This window comes from Bactrocera neohumeralis, chromosome 6, assembly GCF_024586455.1.
Source record: "Bactrocera neohumeralis isolate Rockhampton chromosome 6, APGP_CSIRO_Bneo_wtdbg2-racon-allhic-juicebox.fasta_v2, whole genome shotgun sequence".
NCBI classification, from domain to species: Eukaryota; Metazoa; Arthropoda; class Insecta; order Diptera; family Tephritidae; genus Bactrocera; species Bactrocera neohumeralis.
The window spans coordinates 71,261,585-71,287,259 of record NC_065923.1 but is presented as its reverse complement, the minus strand read 5'-3'; the positions used below and the strand labels follow the sequence as shown (position 1 = coordinate 71,287,259).

At 34.6% G+C, this 25,675-nt stretch overlaps 2 protein-coding genes and 1 long non-coding RNA gene across 4 annotated transcripts; 1 reads left to right on the top strand and 2 right to left on the bottom strand.

The window, feature by feature from the left end:
• Window positions 1–441: 441 nt before the first annotated feature.
• Window positions 442–1,512, bottom strand: LOC126762835 (box A-binding factor). Its single transcript, XM_050479877.1, has one exon. It carries the CDS (start codon window positions 1,510–1,512, stop codon window positions 442–444), a length of 1,071 nt encoding a protein of 356 aa, XP_050335834.1.
• On the bottom strand, window positions 1,441–20,080 carry LOC126761838 (transcription factor GAGA). Of its 2 annotated transcripts, none has more exons than XM_050478254.1 (8): window positions 20,000–20,080; window positions 17,962–18,318; window positions 11,396–11,632; window positions 11,091–11,313; window positions 10,582–10,917; window positions 9,603–9,740; window positions 7,442–7,932; window positions 1,441–1,590 (listed from the first exon to the last, which is right to left on the bottom strand). In XM_050478254.1, exons 2-8 carry the CDS (start codon window positions 18,154–18,156, stop codon window positions 1,528–1,530), a joined length of 1,683 nt encoding a protein of 560 aa, XP_050334211.1. In that variant the 5' UTR covers window positions 18,157–18,318; window positions 20,000–20,080; the 3' UTR covers window positions 1,441–1,527. The 2 variants fall into 2 exon arrangements, with proteins under 2 accessions (XP_050334211.1, XP_050334210.1); XM_050478253.1 differs by having other exon boundaries at window positions 19,772–20,034.
• Window positions 20,081–20,477: 397 nt separating this feature from the next.
• On the top strand, window positions 20,478–22,687 carry LOC126761853 (uncharacterized). The gene is made up of 2 exons (XR_007667397.1): window positions 20,478–21,786; window positions 21,846–22,687. It is a non-coding gene; the product is annotated as an uncharacterized LOC126761853 (long non-coding RNA).
• The last annotated feature ends 2,988 nt before the right edge of the window (window positions 22,688–25,675 follow it).

The following is a 25,675-nucleotide window of genomic DNA, read 5'->3' as shown; positions in this document are numbered from 1 at the left end:
CCATAATATTTACAATATAATAATAAATGTCTGAAACTGCATTTTGCATGTAATAAATATTTTTGTTAACGTCTTTATATTATAAAAGTTCGAAGTCTCAACAACAATTTGAAAAAAAAATTAAATTGAATATTTTATTACAATTAAAAAATGTATGTGAAATATTTTTGTACAAAGACGGTGAGCCACCACCATTTATGCTTGTATTTACATATGTATGCAAGTATGTGATTTTTTTTATACTAAAGATTGAAAAGTATATCAACTTGGAAACAGACATTCTTTTAGTATTTACAAAACCTCACTGTCATTACGAAATTATTGAAGTACTGCTGTCCTTATGCATATTTTGCATGATCTTTAAGTCAGCTGGCAAACGGAACTGCGCTCTTTTCAATCTGTCATTTCAGCGCATGCGCTCAATTGCCAACGACGTCACTTTCAGTTGAGATAAACTTCTTCGACTTGTTCGCCATCGCATTCCTGCTGATCCTGCACCTCCTGCAGCTGTTGCAAGTGGTGCTCCTCTACTTCCTCTTCGTCGTCATACTCGAGCAACTCCTCTTCGTGCGTCTGCTGTGACTGGCCATTGCCGCTGTGATGCTCTATGACGATCTGCTGATGTTGTTGCTGTTGATATTCATCTTGGTCCTGCAAGTCCAAGGGATCTAGCACCGTTGTTGTATTTTGCTGTTGTTGCTGCTGGTGTTGTTGCAATTGTCGATGCGTTAGCAGCTGATGATGTTGATGTGTTTGCTGCTGTTCAATTAATTCGTGTTGCTGCTGTTGATGTTGTTGGTGTTGCTGTTGCTGATGATGATGCAAATCGCTGTGCGCCGTCGTCGTGAAGACAAGCGGCGGCGGCGAACTACTGCTCACATGATGATGATGTTGTTGCTGCTGTTGTTGATGTTCTACCGTTTCTGTGGCAATGCTATGATTTCGTACAATATGACCGGCGGTCGATTTACCAGAGCGCGTCAGTGTTACCGTCACCTCAGAACCGAGGCCGGCAAATGACACGGGTGTGGCGGTGCTAACATTCGCATGCGTCGCTGCCGCCGCTCTGGCATGGAGGATTTTGCGCGTGGTGGTTGTGGTCGCGACACCACCGCTATTCGCTGTGGCGCTGCTAACCGTGTGCGCTTGCGTTTGCGTATTGGGCGATGTGGCTGCCGATGCACTGGGCGACACATAGTTGATGAGCAGCACACGTTCACCGGTGGTTGTTTGTGCTGCATGGCCGCGCAAAATGCGCGTACGATGTGTGCCGCTGCCGGATGCGATCGGTTGGGCGCCAGTGGCAGCTGCGGCTATGGCGGCTAGGCCGCTAGAACCGCTGCTCTGCTGTTGATGGTGCTGCTGCTGCTGTTGCTGGGCACGACTGAGGCGTGTGGTGCTCACCACACTGCCGCTGATGGTGTTGCTGTTGTTACCGTTGCTGTTGCTGCTGCCGCCACCACTGCTCCCGCCTATCACGCCTATCCCGCCTCCTCCACTACCGCTGATCATATCGTTGGCTCATCATTACGTATTATTACCGCCTTTCAAAATGAAAACTTTCTTTACCAAAATGTTCTTATTGTTACCCTAGTTTGTTATATTATTTTTTCATTATTAATTGATGTTTTTTGTTTTTGGTAGTTCATTGTTAGATGTGGTTGTATGCAAACATGTAATTTATTCGTTTTATTGATTTTTTGTTTTTTGTTAAATTTGGTGAGATACGAGGCAGCCACAGTAAAAAAGAAAGAGAAGATAAGAATAAAATGCAAAGTTAATGAGATTAATGTTATATTCGGATGAGAAGTACATATGCAATAATTAGTCACGACTTTTTAATAATATATTGCAGCATATAACTGCTTCACCAATGACGCGAGTAATAACTTTTGGTATATGCTGGTCAATAAGTTATCAGTAGATTAGTTACAAGATCGATGGAGAGTGCATATGATTGCCCTATAGTATGCCTAAATGAAAATAAAACTAAGTAAAGTGTACTTTTTGAGGTTATCTAAATAACCTATATTATATAATATTACTAGCGGATATTTGTATATAGTCTGCAAAGTAAATTTTACAACAAATAATTCTCGAAAGTATGGCCAATAAACTATAATTTATAGTACTGAGCATCAATTCACTAAACTCAACACAATACTTAAGCAAAGATTATTTAAATATAACCTCAAAAATATATTGAAGGTTATGATTACAAAATTTGGAACATTAACAACGGATTTTTGAGGTCATGTAAGGAAAAAGTTATACCGGAAGTTGTCGCGACTTTAATACCAGCAATTCAAATTAATCAGAGAAAATTCAAATTATTAAAAAAATTAAATTTATAAAATAAAAAATAAAGTTAAATTGATTAAAAAAAAATTAAAATTAATTAAAAAAAATATAACTAATTAAAAAAACCAAATGAACAAATAAATATTAATATTAATAAAAAAATTAAAAATAAATTAAATTAATGAAAAAATTAATAAAAAATATTAAAATTAATCAAAAATATAATATTAATAACAGAAATTTTACTAAGAAAAAATTAAAAAAACCAATTTGACAAATAAATATTCATATTAATAAAAAAAAAATTAAAAAGAAATTAAATTAATGAAAAAACTAAAATAATACAAAAATTTAAGTTAATAAACAAAACATTAAAAGTAAAAAACAAATTTAAATTAATAAAAAATTCCAAAATCAATCAAAAATATAATATTAATAACAAAAATTTTACTAAAGAAAAAATTAAAAAAAACCAATTAAATATTCATATTATTATATGTATAAACTTAAAAGGAAATTAAATTAATGAAAAAATTAAACTTATACAAAGATTTAAGTTAATAAACAAAACATTAAAAGTAAAAAAAATTTAAATTAATAAAAAATATTATAATTAATCAAAAATATAATATTAATAACAAAAATTTTACTAAAGAAAAAATTAAAAATTAAAAAAACTAATCAAAAAATTAAAAAAACTAATTCTAATAAAATATATTAAAACTAATAAAAAAACTTAAAAGAAATATAAAAAAATTAAAAACAAAAACAATTATTAAAACTAATAAAAAACTCAAATTCATATAAAAAAAATTAAATTAATAAAAAAATGAAATCAAAACATTAAAATTAATCAAATAGCAAATTAATAAAAAAATAAAGAAATATTGAAACTAATACAAACCTAAAAATAGTTAAAAAATTTAATGAACAAAAAATTAAAATCAATAAAAAAATAAAATTAATAAAAAAAATAATAAACCAAAAATGTAAATTTATACAAAAAATAATAATAAAATAAATTAAATATTAAAATTAATGAAAAATCGAATTAATTTAAAAATGTTTAAATTAATAAAAACTTAAAATTAATAAAAAAATATTAAACAAAAAATTAAAGTTATTAAAATAAATATAAAAAAAACTAAAATATCAAATTAAGAAAAAAAACCAATTCATAAAAAAACATTTAAATTAAAAGGCGTAAATTAATAAACAAATGAAAATAAAATTAATAAAAAAATATTCAATTAACAAAAAACAAATTATTCAAATTAATAAAAAAATAAAATAAGATTAATAAAAAAATTAATTATTGAATAAAACATAATTTTCCAAAGATTTTAAGGATAAATTACAAAATAGTCGAGAAAATACATGTGCAACAATGTGAAAAATATTCTTTTTTTTTGTTTTTTGAAATCGGTACACTATATGTAGTAGAACATAACTGCACTGCGACCCTAGGGCCTCAAGTATTTCGTAATATATTTGTTTTGAGCTTATTCACATGATGTTTAGTGCAAGCCCCACGCACTGCACAACCGTATACATATACACATACAGATATGGAAACTAAAAAGTATTAAAAAAGCACCAAAACTCATACAAAGGTATTGCCGTTAAGCATGCGCTTATTGCAAGCCATTACTTCATTCATACAAGTACATAAAAATACGGCATGCAATGTTAATTACAGACAGTTAAGCCACATACAATTATTACAAAAAACACACACACATATTAGCATACTTATAGTAAGAAGTATATTAACGAAAACCAACGCCGCCAAAAATTATATTGTACACAAAAAAGGAAATGTAAGTAACAAAAGCAAGGTATACACATAACACAAAATTACATACATACAGACAAATATAAAATAAAGCATACAATTAAACACAAATGTACAAAAAACGAAGCAATGTAGTTAAACGAAGTGGGATTTGGCAGGGTTCATTGAAAAAAAAATTAAATTCAAAAATTAGTATTTTTTGTTGGTTTTCAAAAATTGTTTTTTTTATTATTTTTAATTCATAATTTGCTAACCAAAACAAAGAAATCAAATTAATAATTACAAGCTAATGACTAAATGAAATTATAAGAATAAGTAAGAAAAATAGGTGTAGATAGTAACTGTACGTTCTTTTAATGCTGTGCAAAATTTATGCTTTTCGATAGGCATAGAGTTATTTCAGTTGTTTAGGCGTAAATATTGAAAAATTTTAAAATAAATATGGATTTTTGGAATTAAGATGGAAAATTTTTAATTAATAATTGTCTTTTAAAAAAATGTATACTGAAATTTTATAATTATAATTTTTTTAAGAAAACTTTTATTAAATAGTTTTTATTTTATTTTTATTGTTATTAAAAATTTTCTTAATAATTTTTATTAATTTTAATTTTTTGATTATCTGTTTTTTGTTGATTGAATAAAAAAAATAAATTAGTAAAAAATTCAAATCAACAAAAAAGTAAAATTAATAAAATAAATCAAATTATTACAAAAAAATCTTTTGAAATAAATTTTTGATTAAAAAAAGTTATCAATAGAAAAAAATTAATAAAATAATCAAATTATTACAAAAAATCAAAATTAAAAAAATTTCTTTAAAGAAAATTCCTGATAAAAAGTTAAAAAATATATTAATTTAAAATGTTTAAAACGAAAATATATTGATAAAAACTTTTATTAAAAATTTTTTTAAGAAATCTTTTTTAATTTAAACAAAAAAAATTTAATACATATTTTAATCAAAATATTTTTTTATTAAACATTTTAAATTAATAAAATAAAACGAAATATTAATTAGTAAAAAATTCAAAACAACAAAAAAATTAAATTAATAAAATATGTAAGTCAAATTACAGCAATCAATTGTATTGCAAAAATTAAAATGAACACAATTTTTTTTAAAGAAAATTCCTGAGAAAAAGTTAAAACATAAATTAATTTAAATTTTTAATAAGAAAATATATTGATTAAAATTTTTATAAATTTTTTTTTGTATTTTTTTAAGAATTTTTTAGGGATTTTTTTTCTAATTTTTTTTTAAAGAAAATTTTAATCAAAAAATTTTTTGTTTGGCAAAAGTTATAAACTAATATATATGTATGTATGTACATACATATATTTTTGACCTGGTCTACGAAAAGGGGGCTTAGGTGTAAAAAAAAGGAGAACAATTAATGAGATAACGAGAAACTGACGATTATTTTTAACAGCTTTTCCCAGACAACTAGTTTTCGCACGTTAGCCCCCTTTTCGTAGACCAGGTCACATATGTATATATTTTTTATTTTTTAATAAAAATTTTAAATGAAAAATTAATTTTACGCATTACTAACCAATTTAATTTTGTATAAATAATATTAACCCAATTGATCAACCGCTTTTGGAAACTAACCCTTGAAAGCATAAACCTTGCACAGCTATGAACGTAAATTGTAAATTTCTATATCATATTTTCATAATTTGTTTGTATTCACTAAATTTTATAAAAATAAAAATAATATACAAATGTATTTTCTTTTTTTTTTGTTTTTGTTTCTTTTTTTTTTTTTGTTCAAAAATTCTAACAGTGTTGTGTGTACTAAACCATTGTTCATAACCATAATCAATATAATAATAAGTAATTTTTAAGTAAACAACCGTTATATGGTTGCAATAAATAAAAGTTAAAATTAATTTTAAATTTAAATATGTGGTAGGTAATAAGCGGAAATTTAAAGAAAATAAAAGTTTTTTATTTCAATTTACTGACTATTTTTGGGAAATAAAAAAATTAAAGTAATAGTTTTTTGCTTTTAAAGTAATAGTTTTGTTTTTTAATTTAAAATAATAATTGTTTAAATTCAAAATAATAGTTTTTTAAATTGAAAATAATAGTTTTTCTCTAAGTAGAAGGTTTTGTGTACCTAGTACCAACTTAATGCTACTTACAACCATTTCATTTTGTAAGATTTCTATATTACAAATACCAACTATGTATTATACATATGTTTAAATTTAAATGTTAAAGCAAACGAATTTTGTCAAAGCTAAGTTGTTCCATTATAATAACAGTTATCTAAATGTATATATAAGTGTATATCGTCACCTAAAATGCAAAATAACGTAACATCACTTTTCATAAGTCTGCAGGCGAAGGAAAAACGATATAATCGAAACCACTCATGTTGAAAAAAGTTTGAGTTTTGGTTATCTATTGGTTGCCTATTGGTTATGTATTGATTATATCTGACAACGGCAGCTGATGCCATTTGATGCTACACATATGTAATAAGATACATATATTCAATTTTGATTTTTTTAATGATACGTTGTTTTCAATTTAAGTGACGATATAGCATAAAATTACTTTAAAAAGTTAATGAATGCACGCAATAATATAGTAGCACAGGAAAATAAGGCAGCAAAATTTAGTAGAGTGCAATAACTTTGGATTTTCTTCACCTTTTCTACTTTAAATATTTTTTTTAGCGCAAAAATTGCTTTTTTCTTACAAATATATATGTATATATGCGGAAGTTGCAACAGCTTGGGGTAGCACACGCGCGCACTAATTATATAACTGCAGCTATTGTATAAATGTATTAGTTTATAATATTTAAAGTTTTATAGTTAATTTGCTAATATTCATGTACATAATGTACTCATGTGTTTTTGGCTTTGTGTGGGGTTGTGGTTTGGTTTAAGTTGTGTGTGTGTTGTTGTTGTTTTAGCGGCAGAAAACATTCCTGAAGTAATTTCGCGGAATGTTGCCGAGTGGACAGTCCTTGGCCAGATAAAAAACTGTTTTGTGTGGGTCTGTTAAATTTTGTATGTGTGTGTTTGTACGTATGCATATGCTTGCGGTCACTTTGTAGCGTCGGTATAATAGGTAAGCTGGTCTAGAGACTGTTTTTGTTGCAGTTATTTGACACTGGTTTTGTGTTTGCATATAGCTTGGTATTGTTTGGTGTATAAAATATTTTGCTTTTATTTCTAAACTTTATTTCTAAAAGCCCCGCTAGAAATAACACTTTCGCAGCAGCGCATCCTTCTGCTGCTTAACATCATCTTCATCTTCAACATCATCATCAACATCCAAGCATCTTACAACTGTGAATGAGTTTGAAATTCATTCATATTCACCTGATTAATATTGCCCAGTATTTGATGGCCTTGCAGCGTTTGCACCTGCGCAATGGACAACGATGTTGTGCCGTCTGTATTTTCGGTTTGTGTTACGATTTGTCCGCCAGTTTGTTGTTGCTGCTGCTGTCCACCACCCGTTGTCGTAGCCGTTGTTATATTACCCGATTGATCGATGATTTGATGATGTTGTATTTGCTGTTGTTGCTGCGTCGTAGCCTGTTGCACCTGCACTTGTTGCACCTGCTGTTGTTGTTGCTGCTGTTGCTGGCCACCACCAGCGCCGGTCGTAGTGGTCACTGTCATGGTTTGCTGTCCTTGATTCTGCGCATCCGGATCCTTTTTCACCTGTACCGTATGTAATGTGTGTAGCGATTGTACCGATTGCACCTGTGGTATGGTGCTAACTGCTGTCGTGATCGTTGAAGTGCCAGCTGCATTGCTGGTGCCAGCGCCGGTGCTTGTGGTTATAACTTTTTTGCCGGTTGGTGCTGGTTATGGAGGGGAAATAATTTTTATGAATTAGTTGCTCTCAAGGAAATATAGAAGGTGGGCGCAATTAAATGCGGCGTTATTAGGCGCGGGGCGACAGAGATAGACAACGAGGTGGGATATAAAAACAAAAAAAATAGGCTGACATAGATTTTCAGGTGCAAAAAACAAAAAAAAAACTAGTCTGGCATAATTTTCCAGCTGCTCTTGAAATTTGCATTTACAAATTTTACATTTTACGGATTCTATTGAGATTTGTTGGCATTTCTATTATCCAAAATTTAAGGGTATCTTGCGCTTTTGTTGCAATTTGAACTAACAGCGGTTTGTTGAACTGTTTTTTGTTTCTTTTTGGTCATTAATATTAACAATTTTTAGCTAAAAACCGGTCCAGCTATAAAATCCAGTTTACAATAAATGCTGCAGTTTAACAGGAATGTCTTCTGGGTGTTGCGAACTTCGTGGCAAACTTAATATTTCCTGTTCAGGATATAAAAAATTCTTTCATGCTTTGAGCAAAGAGCTTTACAAATTTCATTAATCTATAAGTTACAATATTTCTTTAAACTGTGCTCAAACTATGCAAATACAAGTATTTTCTCTGTGTCAACAATAAAAAGTCCATAACGCACATTTCCTCGAGAGCAACGTTGTGTACAACTGAAAAAGTCTAACTACAGAATTAAATTAAAATTCAATTAATAATAGAAAATAAACTCAAGGCGTGTGTTATGTTTTTTGTTAACAATTATTTCCACTTTATTTAGCGCATAACTTTATGTATGTACATACATATATTTTGGAAAAATCGCCTTTTTTAATAAATTTAAAAAAATAAAAAGCAAATCCTTAGATATACATTAAAAATTAACATCAAATAATATATTGTCGTTTAAATAAATTCTAGTTTGTGTTTATACAAAAAAAAATGTTAAGGAAACAGAGCGTTAGATTGAACTTTTTATTGCTATTTTTTTTGTTTCATGTTAGAAAATACTGCATATTAACGTAGAGTATGTATATTTTTTTTTATTTGAAACAAAGTAAATTTGCGCAAAGCGTTTATGCTTAATGATTCTGTCGCTTTATGACTAACCATTCGATATTTTGCTGAGTAACCGTTATTGTTGTGTTGTACATAACAATGATATGAGCATACAGCTGTACAATGTCATTTGTTAACTTGTTGAGAAAGCCTTGAGAAGCGTGGGGAATGCATAATAAAATCAACACTATTATTAATATTTTCTTTACAAATCTTACTTATGTACGCGAAACGACCTAAATTATTTTCAAATCAAATTTAAACAGCTTAATGCCTATTTTTACTGCTAAATAATTATCAATTTTTGTGTGTTTTACGAGCCGAACACCTCTTCGCTAACAAAATGTATGACATTTTGTAAGGACGTGCCGCTGCTGCTCGTAGCGGTATTCGCTTGTTCCTGCTTTAGCGTGGTCATGTGCGTAACGGTCGCACCGCCCGCACTATTGCCATGCGTTACAATTATGGGCGCATTCGAGGATGTTGCAGCAACTGTGGTGACATTGCCAGCAACGGTTTGATAACTATCGCCCGCCGTCGCTGTTATCTCACTCACATTTGACGCTATAACGCTGTCTGTCTCTGCCGTCGTGTTTAATTCCGTGTCATTACCACCAGACTTACTTTTCTTTTCCTTCTTTACGCCGGGTTTGGCGAAATGCCGTAATTCCAAATGGCGTCGCAAGTTACGTGACTGTCGGATAACTGCATAACATATGGGACAAGTGGCCGGTTGTTCCGATTGTGAGCGTGAACGGGATTCTGTAAAGGAAGTAACGAAAAATTAGCATAAAGCTTTGTTTTGATTGAAAAATATATAATGCTAGCAATATTAATAACAATAAATATTTAAAATGAATTTAAATGTAAAGATAACGGTAAAAAAGGAAAAACATTAATTTCGTTATGCCGAAGCTATAATAGCCCACTGGAATAAAAAAAAACTGTACGAGAAGTTGATTTTAATCGGTCAGTTTGTAGGGCATATAGCTAGTCAACCTATCTGAACAATTTTTCCGAGATTGCATTGTTGGCTTAGATAACAATATATGCCGAATTTCGTGAAGATATCTCGTCAAATAAAAAAGAGTTCCCACAGGCACTTGATTCTGATTGCTCAGTTCATATAGTAGCCATATGCTATAGTGGTCCGATCTGCACAATTTCTTCGGAGATTACGCTATTGCCTTAGATAACAACACATGTCAAATTTCGTGAAGATATCTTGTCAAATAAAAAAGTTTTCCATAATAAGACTTGATTCCGATCGGTCAATTTGTATGACAGCTATCAGCTATAGTGTTCCGATATCAGCAGTACCGACAAATGAGCAGGGCTTTTGGGAAAAAAGGACGTGTGCCAAATTTCGTATAAATATCTTATAAAACTGAGGTTCTAGTTCATGTACATATATACCCACAGACAGATGGGAATAGTTAAATCAATGCAACTCATCGCACTGACTATTTACTTAAGTTTTATTGGGTCCCCGACGTTTACTTCTGGATGCTACAGACGTCGTTGCAAACTTAATATGCCCTGTTCAGACTCTAAACACCATGTTCAGACTCTAAACATTCATGGTGAAATTGCTTTTACTCACCACTCTTGGTGCGTTTAACTGTTTTCGTGCTGCTTGCTGGGGTTGTGCCGCCGGTGCTAACATCGCTAGTATTAACTGTTGATATCGGCGTTACATTCGGGTCCATGGTCACAATTGTCTCTACCTTGCCCACTTCACTCTTGATATGCGGTGTCGAGGTTATTATCTGTGTCTCGTTGCCATTTTCAATGCTTTGTTGTTGTACCTGTATTTGTTGCTGTTGTTGCTGCTGCTGTTGTTGTTGCTGTTGTGTAGCTTGATGTACGACAGTAGTAGTGGTCGGTGCAGTAATGATCGTTTCCATACCCTCAACTTTAGCAACTTTTGGAGCGGACGCTGTAGAAATAAATAGAAATTTTGGAAATAAAGCCTAAGGTGAAACCAATCCTTTACATTTGCAATACGTATATTAATGCTAAGGACCAAAACTAGTCTAAACGTGGCTCAGAAGCCTAACAGATTAACCTAAACTAACTTAATTTGTTTAGTAAAACAAAAAAGCGGCTTACGTGACATCTTCTTAACACGCGGCTTGCGCTTGCGTGCGGGCAAGAATTGTTGAATAACATCCTTGGGCGATTCAGCGGTCACAATGGTCTGTTGTTGTCCGGCGGCGTTAGTGTGTGTAGTCGTTTGCAAGATCTGGCCAGCTTGGTGTATATCGTCGACGACATGTGCATGTACGGTTTGTTGTGGTGCGGTAGCAATGGTGGCAATCAGTGGGTCTTGGTCCTAAAAAAAAGCAAAAAAAAACGACATCAGTGCACATACATAATTAACAAAGAAAGTTTCCACAAAATCGTTAACCACTTACATGGTGTTGTTGTGGTATCATATGCTGTAGTTGTATTGAATGCGTGGTGTAGTCATCTTTCGTAACGGTTTGCGGTGCCAGGCCCTGTATATTCAGGCATTGTGCGGCCTGCAATAGCGACGGCAATTGTGCGTGATCGACGCTAACTTCGCCGCGATAAACAAACTCCAACAACGCTTCCAGGTCGTTGGCATTGACGCCGGCCAACATCACTACCGGATGCTTGCATGGCGTATTCTAAAACAAACAAAAAAAAAACAAAAAGAGAGAAGAAAAATAAAATAGCATTTCAAAGTGTTGATAAAAGGAGGTTATGAAGTGAAGGTGTGTTTGTTGGCGGCACAGCTGAGTTGATTTACATAAAAACGTAAACAGAGAAATTGCCTGGGAAGTTGGCTAAATGACCGACACTGCGTCTCATCTGTGGCTTGTCTATTTTAGCTCACCGTGCTGCAATGTCTCATATCCACACACCGCCCGCGCTCCCTCATTTTTCTCACGCTCTTTATGCTCTTTCACGCGCTAACAAATGCGCACACATGTGTACACCATACAAAACTCGTTTTGCGGACCCGCTGGCGGTCGTCAAAGACTTTTCCATTTAATCTTTATTTACTCAAAAGTATCTTTTTAGATGTCAGCATTATGCCTGCTCACCGGCGCTTCAAGAAGAATGCTTGCCTGCTGCTATTTCGCAGCTCCTGCTCTACTCGGGCACACTCACAAGTGCGGCCACAGTAACTGTCATCATGAATTGCTCAACAAAAACGTTAAAATTTCTTCTATGGAACGCAGAGCGTAAAGTCATTTTAGGGAGAAATTCATCGAATAAGCGAACGCGTTGCTCAGTGCAATGTTGTTGAAAATCCGGTGAAATCAACGACTTTGCTCCGCAAACTGTTAGTCGACTTTTATTGTAAATTTGTGCGCCATGCCCATGGCTACTTTCTCATCTGCCGCACAAAAAGCGGCTATTGAAATTGTTAGTTTGGAAAGTTTGTTGAAGTTGGAGAGTGTTTATGTAGTTTTTTTTTTTTGTTTTGTAAGAAAAAAGTGTAGTATAAAATGCAAATGTAAAAAATTAATCATAAGCTGGATTTTATATTGCGGGTAAAGAATAGCAAGACTTTTTTGAGTCAATTGAAGATATTAAACTATAATCGCTCCCCGCATTGAAGGCCATTCCGGAAATTTACTTTTTTTGAACTTTTTCGAGGATTAGAAAAAACCTTGACACAAGTTTTTTAGGAACAAGTGAGATTACTTTGAGCGGGACGTCATAGATTTTGAAGAGTAAATAAGGAATTTTATAATTATGAACAGTCTTACTATTTTTTGCTCAGAGTAGTACATGAATTCATTAATTTAAAATTAAAAATCGAAGTTATCTATGTTTATTTGATTTTTATAAGCCACATAGCGTAAAATAAACATGCAGAGACTTTTTTAAACAACACGCAACTGGCACCTACGTATCTAAATCGATCAGTCTAACCAAAAGTTTGTTTACATTTGCTCACCTTTCTTTCAATACACTTTGGCCCCACTATATACGTATGTATGTATGGAATTGACAAATTTCTCTCAGCTTGACGTTGTTTATACCAGCAATTTTGGGTTACCAAAGTAATGATATTTAGCTATTTAACCAAATACAGAATCTTCAGCTCTGCCGCCAATCTCTGAGCGAATGAGCGCGCTCTATTTTAAAACTCACAATTCAATTGCGAATATAGTTTGAGTTGTTTGGTCAATATTTTATCAGTATATAGACCTGACCTGATAATAAATATAACCATGCGACGCGTGGAGAAAGTAGAGCGCATTGTTTTCACTGCTCATATCACTACTAACAGCATATTTTTTTCTGTTTATTCTCAGAGCGCACTTAGAATGGGAGGACTTTTGTGTTGAGGGTTGCAAGCCTCATACGGAGGTGGTACTCGTAGTATTTAGAGATGCACACATACATAATTTTTTTGATGCTGTTTAACGCTCACCCTACAACAGCTTTATTGTCAATTGGAGCATATTTTAATACTCAGCGCAATACAGTGAGTAAAAATTAACTAAAGTGGCAGAGCGCTACGAAGTGTCTGCACGCAGGAAATCACTTGTTTTATCCGATAACAAAGTGAGTTGTTATTGAACGTTTGGTTTCGACAAGTGACATTGCCGGTCTCTATATTTTATACCTGTCTGTCTCAGAACTCTTTTGATTTTTTATGCTCTACTGCAAAGTGGCAATAACGGAGAATAAATCTAAGTGAGAGTTGGAAATGGTTGCATATTCTTCAAAACTGTTGAAGTGGTTGCTCGTGTTTTTAAAAGTATGAAAGTTGTATGTAAATACTATTTGTAGAGCAGTGTTTTTATATTTTTGAACAGAAACAGCTGATTGATTTTTAATATTTATTTATGGCTATGGGCTTGCCACTTGGAGTTTAAGGCGGGATAATTTAAATTTTTTTTCGATTTTTCAAAGCCCATCAAAACTTTGAAGTATTGCACCGAGGTAACGCTGGAGAGTTATTTTCAAACAAAGAAAAGCATTGTTTTCAAAGTGTCCAAAAAATAATGAATTGGAATTTCTAAAAACCCTCTCGCTCAGTGTTATCTGGGAAAAACTATTATCTAACGAATGAACTGTGTTTTTTACATTTCGATAAATACAAGTTCGAATAATTGCTGCCATTGCCGTATTTTTTGACTATTTATTCGTAAAAAATTTGACTAACATTCTTTGAGTATGTTGTTGTTGTTGTCATAGCGTCAAGATACTGCCAATTTGACAGTCCTTGACCCGATAAAAATCCGTGTCCGTTCCAGTTACGTAAATTCAACCTGTCGTGGGAACGGATTCTTTGAATACTTTATGGTAATGTACCGTTAGTTGTAAAGAGATTTTAACTAAGTCGTCAAAAATATCAGAAAAACACAAATAATTCACAAAAAAATAAGAAAAACAAAAAAAACTTGAGTTCAACAATCCGATCCAACAGTTTTTAGCTTTGTAAAGCTTTTTTAAACAAGCCTAATAAGAAATTTGTAAAATTAAAAAGATTATCGATAGTTTTTAGTAATGCATTATTTCATTGACTTTGGGCATTTTTAGCTACAGAAAGTAGAACAATATGGGTAGACTACATGTATGTATGTATGTATATTAATGGATTAACAAAAAGAGAAAAAAGAAAAAAAAAAAACAAGCGCAAATATTGTAAAATGATTTTGAAGTGGAAATGCCGCTCAACGCGAGATATTCCTACAAATTTATACAAAGAGTTGCCTATATGTATGTATCTAAATATCTGCTTTCGTGTCTTGCCAAGCAAGTAGACATGAGGAGATACATTAGAGGGGGAAATCAACACAAATATAAGCATTTGGACCATGCAATATCCAATATATCGGGTGATTTTTTAAGAGCTTGATAACTTTTTTTAAAAAAAAAACGCATAAAATTTGCAAAATCTCATCGGTTCTTTATTTGAAACGTTAGATTGGTTCATGACATTTACTTTTTGAAGATAATTTCATTTAAATGTTGACCGCGGCTGCGTCTTAGGTGGTCCATTCGGAAAGTCCAATTTTGGGCAACTTTTTCGAGCATTTCGGCCGGAATAGCCCGAATTTCTTCGGAAATGTTGTCTTCCAAAGCTGGAATAGTTGCTGGCTTATTTCTGTAGACTTTAGACTTGACGTAGCCCCACAAAAAATAGTCTAAAGGCGTTAAATCGCATGATCTTGGTGGCCAACTTACGGGTCCATTTCTTGAGATGAATTGTTCTCCGAAGTTTTCCCTCAAAATGGCCATAGAATCGCGAGCTGTGTGGCATGTAGCGCCATCTTGTTGAAACCACATGTCAACCAAGTTCAGTTCTTCCATTTTTGGCAACAAAAAGTTTGTTAGCATCGAACGATAGCGATCGCCATTCACCGTAACGTTGCGTCCAACAGCATCTTTGAAAAAATACGGTCCAATGATTCCACCAGCGTACAAACCACACCAAACAGTGCATTTTTCGGGATGCATGGGCAGTTCTTGAACGGCTTCTGGTTGCTCTTCACCCCAAATGCGGCAATTTTGCTTATCTACGTAGCCATTCAACCAGAAATGAGCCTCACCGCTGAACAAAATTTGTCGATAAAAAAGCGGATTTTCTGCCAACTTTTCTAGGGCCCATTCACTGAAAATTCGACGTTGTGGCAGATCGTTCGGCTTCAGTTCTTGCACGAGCTGTATTTTATACGGTTTTACACCAAGATCTTTGCGTAAAATCTTCCATGTGGTCGAATAACACAAACCCAATTGCTGCGAACGGCGACGAATCGACATTTCACGGTCTTCAGCCACACTCTCAGAAAAAGACGCAATATTCTCTTCTGTACGCACTGTACGCATTCGTGTGGTTGGTTTAATGTCCAATAAAGTAAACTGAGTGCGAAACTTGGTCACAATCGCATTAATTGTTTGCTCACTTGGTCGATTATGTAGACCATAAATCGGACGTAAAGCGCGAAACACATTTCGAACCGAACACTGATTTTGGTAATAAAATTCAATGATTTGCAAGCGTTGCTCGTTAGTAAGTCTATTCATGATGAAATGTCAAAGCATACTGAGCATCTTTCTCTTTGACACCATGTCTGAAATCCCACGTGATCTGTCAAATACTAATGCATGAAAATCCTAACCTCAAAAAAATCACCCGATACCTAAATGTTTTTGCAATGGAAATTTAACGAGTCACCCGAGCGCAACGAAGCACAATGACATGACGCGGCGCAGCACATAAAGCCGAAGCAAACATTAGCTGAACAATAAACGAAGCATGCGCAGTGTAGAGGACCATACCCCTGACAGCACACCGCTCTTCCGCAAGAGTTACTAAATACAAGAGCTACTTATGTGAAGGTTTTGTGCTCTTGTGTATGTGTGTGATGCACTCTTTTGTGCTCTCACTCTGACGCTTAGATTTCAGTGCTAGCAAATTGCGGTCGCTCACCGCTCTCACTCACTCGCAAAACTACTCGATATTCTTGCATATGTATGTATATACACACAGGTAGCGAATGAGCAGTGTGTGAACATTTCGATTGCGTGACTTTTACGACTTTGGCCGCAACGTACCACAAAATGAAACAATGTTGAGATACTTGTATATACTTATAATATATATTGTATACAGACACTTTTTTAAATTTAGAAATTGAAAATATATACATACATATGCAGACAGGGTATATAATACATAATTATTTTGGTGAAATTTATTACTAATTTATAATTAAATTTTTATTGCTCATTCTGATTCTGTTCTGTGTGGGCGGATTGTGTCCGCTAATTTTATTTTGTCTCATAGTTGCCGGCATAGCTCGTTTATGTGCCGCTCTGAGCCGAGTTCGTTGCCAAACGAAATTCGAGACAATCAAATTAATTGCAAGCGAGAATATAAAATGTGAATCTCGTTGAACTTGTTCAAGAGGCAACGTTGATGGTGTAATATTCATGTCACACACAGTGCATACGACACTTTCAGAGGGAGATATTTCCTCACTTGCCTCAATTACTAATAGAAATCTTTAAAGGAAATCTCTAAAAATCTGCGTGGTAGAAAATTAAAGTGGTGCTCCGCTACTCATCATCTCTAACACCGTAGCCGTTGTTTGACACTCTAGACTGCCTGCCTCTTCCGCCTGCACACAACTCACGCGCACTCTTCAAAAGCTATTACATACAATTATAAATGTTGCCTGCTTGCTTTTGTACCTATAGAGATATACATACATATATAACCACTTCAAGAAAGGCATGGACTGGCAAACTCCTCTGCAGAACAAAAATCCGTAAAATACACTCCTCACTTTTCTCTATGTTCAAAGCATTGAGATGCATACTAGATTTTGAAGCTCATACAATATAGCATCGTTGCCATGTAAGCGCAGTCATTGTTGCCGGCTTAGCACAAGCAAGGGCAGAGGCCATGCCACCGGTCCTGATGGACAGCAAGTCTCTGGAGCGGCAAAATCTAGCAGCATGTAGAAAAGCGGAGCGCAAATTGCAAGTGATGGGTGCGGGTGAGTGTGCTGCACCACAACTATTTATGTATGAGTTTAGTTTGTGAGTTTAGTTGAGCATACAGAGAGATTCTTTGAACGCATCATATTGAGACTGAGGCCTAAAATGTATGCCAATTGTCAGATTTAAAAGACATCCACCTAGAATTAACCCATTTGAAAAATTATCTCTGTTTACAAACAAACTGATGTTAATTCATTGCTCTTTCTGTTTACTTTTTCATTTGGTTCGTGGGTTCTTGCGCGAATGGCCACATAGATCGACAGGTGTAAACTAAATTGTTTTTTTACATAATAAATATTAATTTTTTTCTTATGCAACATTTAATTTGGAAAGGAAAGATAATTTTAGCTAGCAATAATAAAAAAAAACTCAGGTACTCATTCTTACTATTTTGAACTGTGTATATATTTCCTGCATTTTATATATAAAATACTTTTGCATAATGTATGATTAACAAGTTATATTTTTACAAAGAACTTACCTTTAACAGCTCCAATAAAAACGGTGACGCTGCACACAATACGATTTTATGCGCTGGAAAACTGCGCCCGCCAGCAGCTAAAGTGCAGTCCACCAAGTCGTTGTGACAACGTAAAAGTTGAATGGCCGTCACCAGTGACGAGCCATAGTCGCCCCACGTAAGGGAGTAAAGTGAGTTCATTGGCAATGCCATCATCGAGCCAACGTTACAACGGCGTTAAACGTCGTTGTCGCCGGGCACTTTGTCAATAAAAAAAAATAAAACGTAAGAAAAATTATGTTATTCCGTAGTCTACCTCCACTGGTAGCACACTAGTCCTCAACAAATTCAGCAATCCAAGTAGTTATGAATCTTAAACTGTAATTAGAGTAAAAATAAACGATGATAAAAACTTAAAATATTTTTTAAAGAAAACTATGCATAGGACTACATAATGCTACCCTAATTATCCATATAGTAAACCTAACAATACCCCACTAATGATAGGCCGAAACCTCACGGTTGCGCCTAACATTTGACTAACCCGCATAAAATTTTCCAACATTTTTTCTCTATTGCCGCAGAGCTTATGTTATGTATTTATTTTAATTTTTTCTCATTGTGTTGTTGTTGTATGTGTGGCGTAAACCTGAAAGCACCAAGTGAAATTTCAAAAGGCCTTAATTTTACCTCCGCCGTCCCTACTTGCTTCTCCTTATACAAATAACGTCGGCAATGCGCTGTACATCCACATGTCTCACTCGCTCTCATGCGCTCTGCCACGCTCGCTATTGACATGTTGGTAGGGGAAATTTGGACTTGAATTACACACGTAGACGGCGAAATCGTTGCCAACGACTCTCTCACACCCTCCCTGTCGCTCTTATTTAGAAACAGACTTGTTTAAGCAGTGACTACGAGACGACGAACGATCTACTGACAGACTTCCCCTCTGTCGTCGCTGCCCTGAATGTTTTGCTACTGCGCAATGCTCACGTCAACGCGAAGCACCACCGTACCAAACGTTTCAAACGTGTGTGGTTAAATTCATTCGCTCCGACTCGTAAAAAAATTACATTCGCGCTGAGCTGCACGACACACACACACACATACACGACGTTTGCCAACGTAATCAAGAGTCGAAATGTTAAACTTGTGCTCCCCTCATCTAAATTGTTGATTCAGCTTGTTATGTGAATGCGTGTGTATGCATGTGTGTGCTCCCAAATGGGTACGACTGATAGTGATATTTTGTGTGAAAATCAATTTTTTGTAAATCCTCAAAATCATTAATATTAACGTCGTTCTTAAAGATATTTTAATAAAAAATAATCGTAAAATCAATGTCTAAATTCGAAGCAAGGCTTCGCCTTTGCTGAAGATAGTATGTATGTATGTGAGTTTGTACGTATATCCTTTCCTTTGCTATTGACGCAAAGCTTTGGGAGGTTTGGAGCCAAAAGCACTCACACTTGGCAGCCACAGTAACCGCACGAACAACACTGACAAACCATCGGTTAACAAATATTTTTCTCTGTATCACTTTTCTGAATACTCATACGGTCATAGCCACAAGCTGTACAGTTTGCACTACCGCCACGACACGAAATTCCAACTTTTCTCTAATAATGCGAAATTTTTGTTTAATTATTAATAAACCACCACTTTGTGCCCCCTTTCTTAACATTTCAAAAACTTAGCTTAAGTAGGAATACTTTATTTTAGCTGGCGTTTTTAAATTCTATGAAAAGGCTATAAAACAATCTTTCTAAATTTTAGAAGCACATATTCCATTTTTCCCCAATTTTTCATCACATTTTAATACACTCACTTGGTAAATAATAGCACCAAACAAAAAAAAAAGAGGAAAACACTTGCGGATTATATCTCTGTTTTTAAAGTTTCCCGCTTTACAAAATCTATGAAAGAATCTTCTGAATTTATTTTTGTTCTCAGAGTGGGCACTAAAATGGATGAAAAATCTCACAGAGCAGTCAGCCAGTCAAAAAACTCTGCTTTTGCTGCTTCTGCTACTGCTTTCACTAATTTTGTTACTCACGACTTCTCGCCAACGTAGAAAATTTCTAACTAAAAATTTGAGTTCGATATTTTGTTGGCCACACTCGCACGCTCCACGATGCTCGGCGCTCGGCGCTCGCCTCATGTCGCTCGGCGTTCATGACAAAGCCGCGACGAAGACGACGAACTTCCCCACCGCTGTCGTTGCGCCGTCGCAGGCAGTCGGATGTTGACGTTGACAGCAACGGATAAGATTACCAGCTTAGCGCTATAATAAAATAGCGTATTTTATGCGCTAGAAATGTTTTTTTTAAACGAAAATTTTGGTTCAGCACATAAAGATATAATAGTAATAATAATATATTATTAAAAAATTATTAATTTAAGCGCCTTGTTTTCCTTGTTATAAAGAAACAACAGTTATGCGTTTATGATTTTAAATATATTTAATATAAATTTAGGAATTCCATATATATTAAAAGGCTTCGTAGTTTATACGTGTTACTGTTACATGGCAACCCTAAGGGCAAATCGCTATCTTGGCCAGTTTAACAATACACGTTTTTGTCTCTATACGGGGAAAATTACTCGTACATTGCTGTGCCAGCGCAGCTTGTTGTTTCTGCATTAATTGTGAGTATGCGTTTTGTAAATAGAGCAAGATGGCCGCTCTTCTCAAAGTACAGTTTTCTACCACATACAGTGAGAGCGTTACCAGATAGATAGTTAGATACTTTAGAGAGGAGAAAAACAAATAATTCCAATTAGAATTTAATAGTTCATTGAAATTTTCGACGAATGAATAGAAAGGTGCTGTTTAGAAACATCAATCTTGAAATAGAGATCACTCTGCTCACAGGCTCTTATATTTACATACATACATACATATGTGCATATGAATATAGAAAGGTATTTTTATACTGAAGCTCAGGTTCTGCGAAAGTTCGTAATCGATTTGCACTTGAACCTTATTAGGTAGGATTTCCCTTCCTACTACACCTACATATGCGTGTATGTATGTGTGAAAGTAAGTATGTATAACTTCTATTAAGGTTCGAGCACATTATATAATATCAGCGCACGGAAAGTTGTATTTAATAAACTTTTGATAACTGAAGTGCCAAGCCACCGGTAACAACATACATATCTTCAACAGCAGCAGGGAGAAAGTCAGCAGTGAATATTAATATTCGAAGACAAGCGAAAGGAACTGCGTCTCTCAAGATCATCTAAGCATAAGTATATTTCAGCTAATGTCTAATGGATATGCAATCGACCTCGCTAGGGATAAATTCAGACTACTACTAACATTTTAAACTGGCCACTGCAAGCTGAAGAATCATTTACAGAACATGGTCCTAGCTTCACGCGTAAACTGCCGGTTCTGCGTCAGGGAGTCAGAAACACCAGAACACCTGCTAAATGACTGCACAGCAGTCTGCAGACGCAGGTTTAAGGCCCTTGGATCCATGTTTCCTTATAAGGAAGCAGAATATTGGACTTTATCAATATGCTGGGGCTAGGTGAGCCTTTGTGATTCAGGAGAGGGCACAATATATCGAAGAACGCGGTGTATTGCTCGTTTATCAATCAATCAGATCAAATGGGTTGTTCTCTTAAGACTCCAAAAACGGTTTTGGAAAAATACTATACAATCGGAATAACGGTAACTGTAGTAAGTATAAAAGTGTATACATTATAACAAGTATTCATTGAAAATATATTGCTATTGAATAGCTGGCAGCACCAAGACTCCACTGCTAGTCGCCAATTTCCACCAGTCGTACAAACAACAGTAAAACATATTCGAATACTACCAACAATCGGGTAAGCCCACAAATATACATATGTATGTATGTACATACTTAAACATATCTTATGCTTAGGTATACACATTCATACATACATACATACACTTGTGTGTAGATTTGTATGTAAAACCCGGTGATTGTCGTTTGCCGCTACTAAATGCCAACACTGCTAAAGCTACATAGCTAATCCCGCCAGCAACAACGTGAAGAGGGTAACAAATATCAACCATAACAAGTTGGGGTCTGCTCCAACAAGCTCACCGATTTCTTTTCACAATCAGCTAAACACGTACGCCAAAAACGAATGTTCTGTCTCATTCTCATGTGCGCTCGTGTGCCTCATATTGATGGGCAGTGTGGTGGGGTTATGGGGGCAGGCACCACATACGCACATACATATGCAGGCATGGATCGAATTCATTATACACAGCGGTAATTGCGAGTGGCGAGTTCAGTTGAAATGTGGCCTCGAGCGCTTATAGAACACACACACTTACAATACATGTACATACATATATATGTATGTATGTATGTATGCGAGTGTGCGCATTTATAAATGGCTGAGGGAATGTACCGCCGTTGGAGACGAAATTTATTTATACAAGTTGCTTTTGAACATGCGAAAAGCTAATGCGAGAGTGGACGAACGAGTATCCATTCGGTGGGCATAATGAATATGAACGAGAAATATGTATATGCATGTTTGTTTGTGTGTTTGTATATTTTTACACATGCCTGTAGATAAGAAATGAACATATTAAAATAGTGTGTACTAAATGCTTCAACTATAAACGTTAAACGCATAAATTACCAACAATGCGTCTTCGACACGCACTCGTCACTAGAAAAGCGAAAAAAGTGCCTAATGCAAAATAAAAGTTATTCAAAGGAAAATATAATCATGAATAATTAAAGTACTTGTTTTTTTTTTCATTATGCATTATTATAAGTAAACGCAAATGGTTCTATTGATAGGTCTGTATATATGTATGTACATACATATGCATAGTTAAATAAGTGCATAATCACAACACAAATGCAACGAGTAGCAGGCACTTAAATTTTTAGAAAATAACAAACGCTTTAAGACATTCAAGGCATTGACGCAAGCAGACATATTAACGAGCCACTTCACTGGAGACGGTCTATTGCGCTTTTGCGTGGGTGTCGTGGCTGTGACTGTATGGCAAAATAAAGCACAAAGCCATTTTTGGCTATATCAAATGCTTGCAATTACATTTTCGTAAGGAATTTCACAATTTTTGCTCACAAACTAATCGTTGCATCTATTTTACGCACAGTCATGCCACAAACACCTGTTTCCCGCCTTAATCGACCAGCTTAAGGCGTATGCGTTGCGTTGCGTACATTTAAGATTTATATTAGCCGTGGCGTCGTGCGCTTTGTACCACTACTACTTTGGCACTCAGAAGCCAGAAAATTTCACGGTCCTCAATTGAAAGTGTTTTGTGTGTTTATAGACGACAGCGGCAATGCCGAACTCGCACTTGTTGTTATGGGAGCAATATTGCTGCGGAGCGGCCAACTAAGTGACAGAGAGTGGCGGGAATAAATACTACACCAAATGCACAATAATAGAGACAGGCCATCTCCGATTTCGTTGTCTGTCTGCCCGACTGCTGGCTGCCGGCTGCCTGCGTGCGCGTCAATTTAAGTCAATCCATAAGACTGAAAATACAAAAGTCCTATTGACAATGGCGCGTTCTCAAACTCATCTCTAGAGTGCTCCAGCCAGAGCAGGCTGAACAAATGTATGATTCTCCTGCGGCCTCTTGACATCTCAATCAAGAAAGTACTCACCGAAAAAAAAAACTGTTTTCATTTAGATAAAATAAAGTGGTGAGCAGAGGTGCAAGCGATTTTTTTTTGTTATTACTTTTACAGTTAAAATCAAAACAGAGAAAAATCTCAAATATGCTTATGAGTGTAATTATGTACAAGAGTGTAAGCGCTATGAATCGGTTACACACGAGTGTACGTATTTAAGCAAACACATAAATAATAGTATTTATATGCAGATTACAGAGGAATGCATTAATGTATGCAAACATACATACATACATACATATGTACATCTGTACTAAATTTCTCATATCAAAAACAGCTCAGAAACAACACCTTCGCCTACGTTGCTACAGCAAATAATTTATTAAAAATAATTTAAAAATTTGTTTTTCTGGAATAATACATACTTGTTAAAATAGAATTAGGCCACACACTGAAATTTATATAAATAGCCAGACGCGTGGGTGTTTTTATCAATTATACTGTGGAATCCACGAATAGCAGTACTGAAACTGTATTTTTAACTATATTTTCAAGAACAAATTTTTTGAGAATTAGTTACAAATTTCATTTCTTGCCATTCTACTGCAAGGTCCAATCAAGAAAAAATGTATAAAGAAGTTGAAACTATGAGAGATGATCATCTGATCAAATTAGACCCGGACTGACATAGAAAATTTTAATAGGGACCAGTGTTTTAACAGAAACTGTATTTTTTAACTGTTTTTACAACAATAGATTTTCGAGATTTTGATATAAATTTCATTCGACTACAAGGTCAAGGTCAAATCAAGAAAAATTTTATAAAGGAGATGAAACTAGTGAGATGAACTGCTGATCAAATTTGACCCGGACTGACATAAAAAATTTTGCTTTTGCAAGAATTTGTAACTTGATTAACTTCTTCAGCGAAAAGACATAACCCTGTACATATTTTTGTATATTAATAGCGGTACTTTTTAGTTGAAAATTTCTATTTCAAATGGACTAGTGCGTATTCGGAAAATGGTATTTTGAATTAGTTCTTATCAAAAAAGGCATACAATTCTTCTTATTTTTATTTTTTCCAGAATTTTCGAAATTTAAGCATACAATATGCAGTCTCATACCACTGTACGTCAAGCTATTCACAGCCTAGCGAATGGTTCGCAGATTTTTCACTTCCACAACAAATCTCATTACTGAGTATCAAAGTATTTTAGCACCCGCCTACGTACATAAGTAGCAGATAGCACAGACCTATTTATGGCTCTGTCATACTCTTTGTGCTCTAGCCAGAGATAATAAATACAAAGGTATACAAAAGCAACAACAAAATACTAAAAACAAACCTACTATATATGAAGAGAATGGTCACGAGATTTTCTGCTGAAACTCTGCAAGAAACTTACCCAATAACTTTGAAAATGACATATACAGTTAGGTCGTGCATGTGTAAGAATATACTACGCTCTGCATTCATGCATCTCCCTCGGAGTATGCTACGAGTAAAAGAAAAATTAAGTGAAAGCAACAATGCAGAAGTCGAAGAGCGAAATACATCAGCCATTGAAGCAAATCATGACCGAAACTCACCCTATCAACTAGATAAATGCAATTACTACCTACAAATACAACAAAAACTGTGCAGGTAGAGTCACTCAGTCACGCTCTGTCCGCTCCTTGTTGCTCTGCAAGACGCTACTCACGTGCATACCTACACCTCTGCATGCCATAGGTTGTGGTCTGACTTGGAAAGTGCAGCAAAGGCGGTTAAAAACCAAATTCGACGACATCAACTGATAAAAATGTTTCTGAGCATGTGGTTTGGGAAATTCTACAATTTGAGCGGATAAACAACAAGAACCTAGACGTTTTCTAATCTCATTCGAAACATTGCTGACGCCGCGCTTGATCATGCAAGCAATTACCATTGAACATTAAACAAAAACCCATTTGGCAAACGGATGTGCTGATGTCAGTTGATAATGATGACGTAGTTCGTGAGAAATCAAGTGAATTGCTAAAGTGTTGTAAAATTATTCATACATATTTTACATACATATACGTACATATGTATGTATGTACATATGCTTCTCCGTACTAGTCCCTGTAGGTCT

Coding starts and splice junctions, on each gene's coding strand:
- LOC126762835 (XM_050479877.1), bottom strand. CDS start 1,512: ATGATCAGCGGTAGTGGAGGAGGCGGGATAGGCGTGATAGGCGGGAGC.
- LOC126761838 (XM_050478254.1), bottom strand. CDS start 18,156: ATGATGGCATTGCCAATGAACTCACTTTACTCCCTTACGTGGGGCGAC. Junction 9,741..10,581: donor AGTTAAACGCACCAAGAGTG/GTGAGTAAAAGC, acceptor CTTCCTTTACAG/AATCCCGTTCACGCTCACAA. Junction 1,591..7,441: donor TACTGGGCAATATTAATCAG/GTGAATATGAAT, acceptor ATAACAAACTAG/GGTAACAATAAGAACATTTT.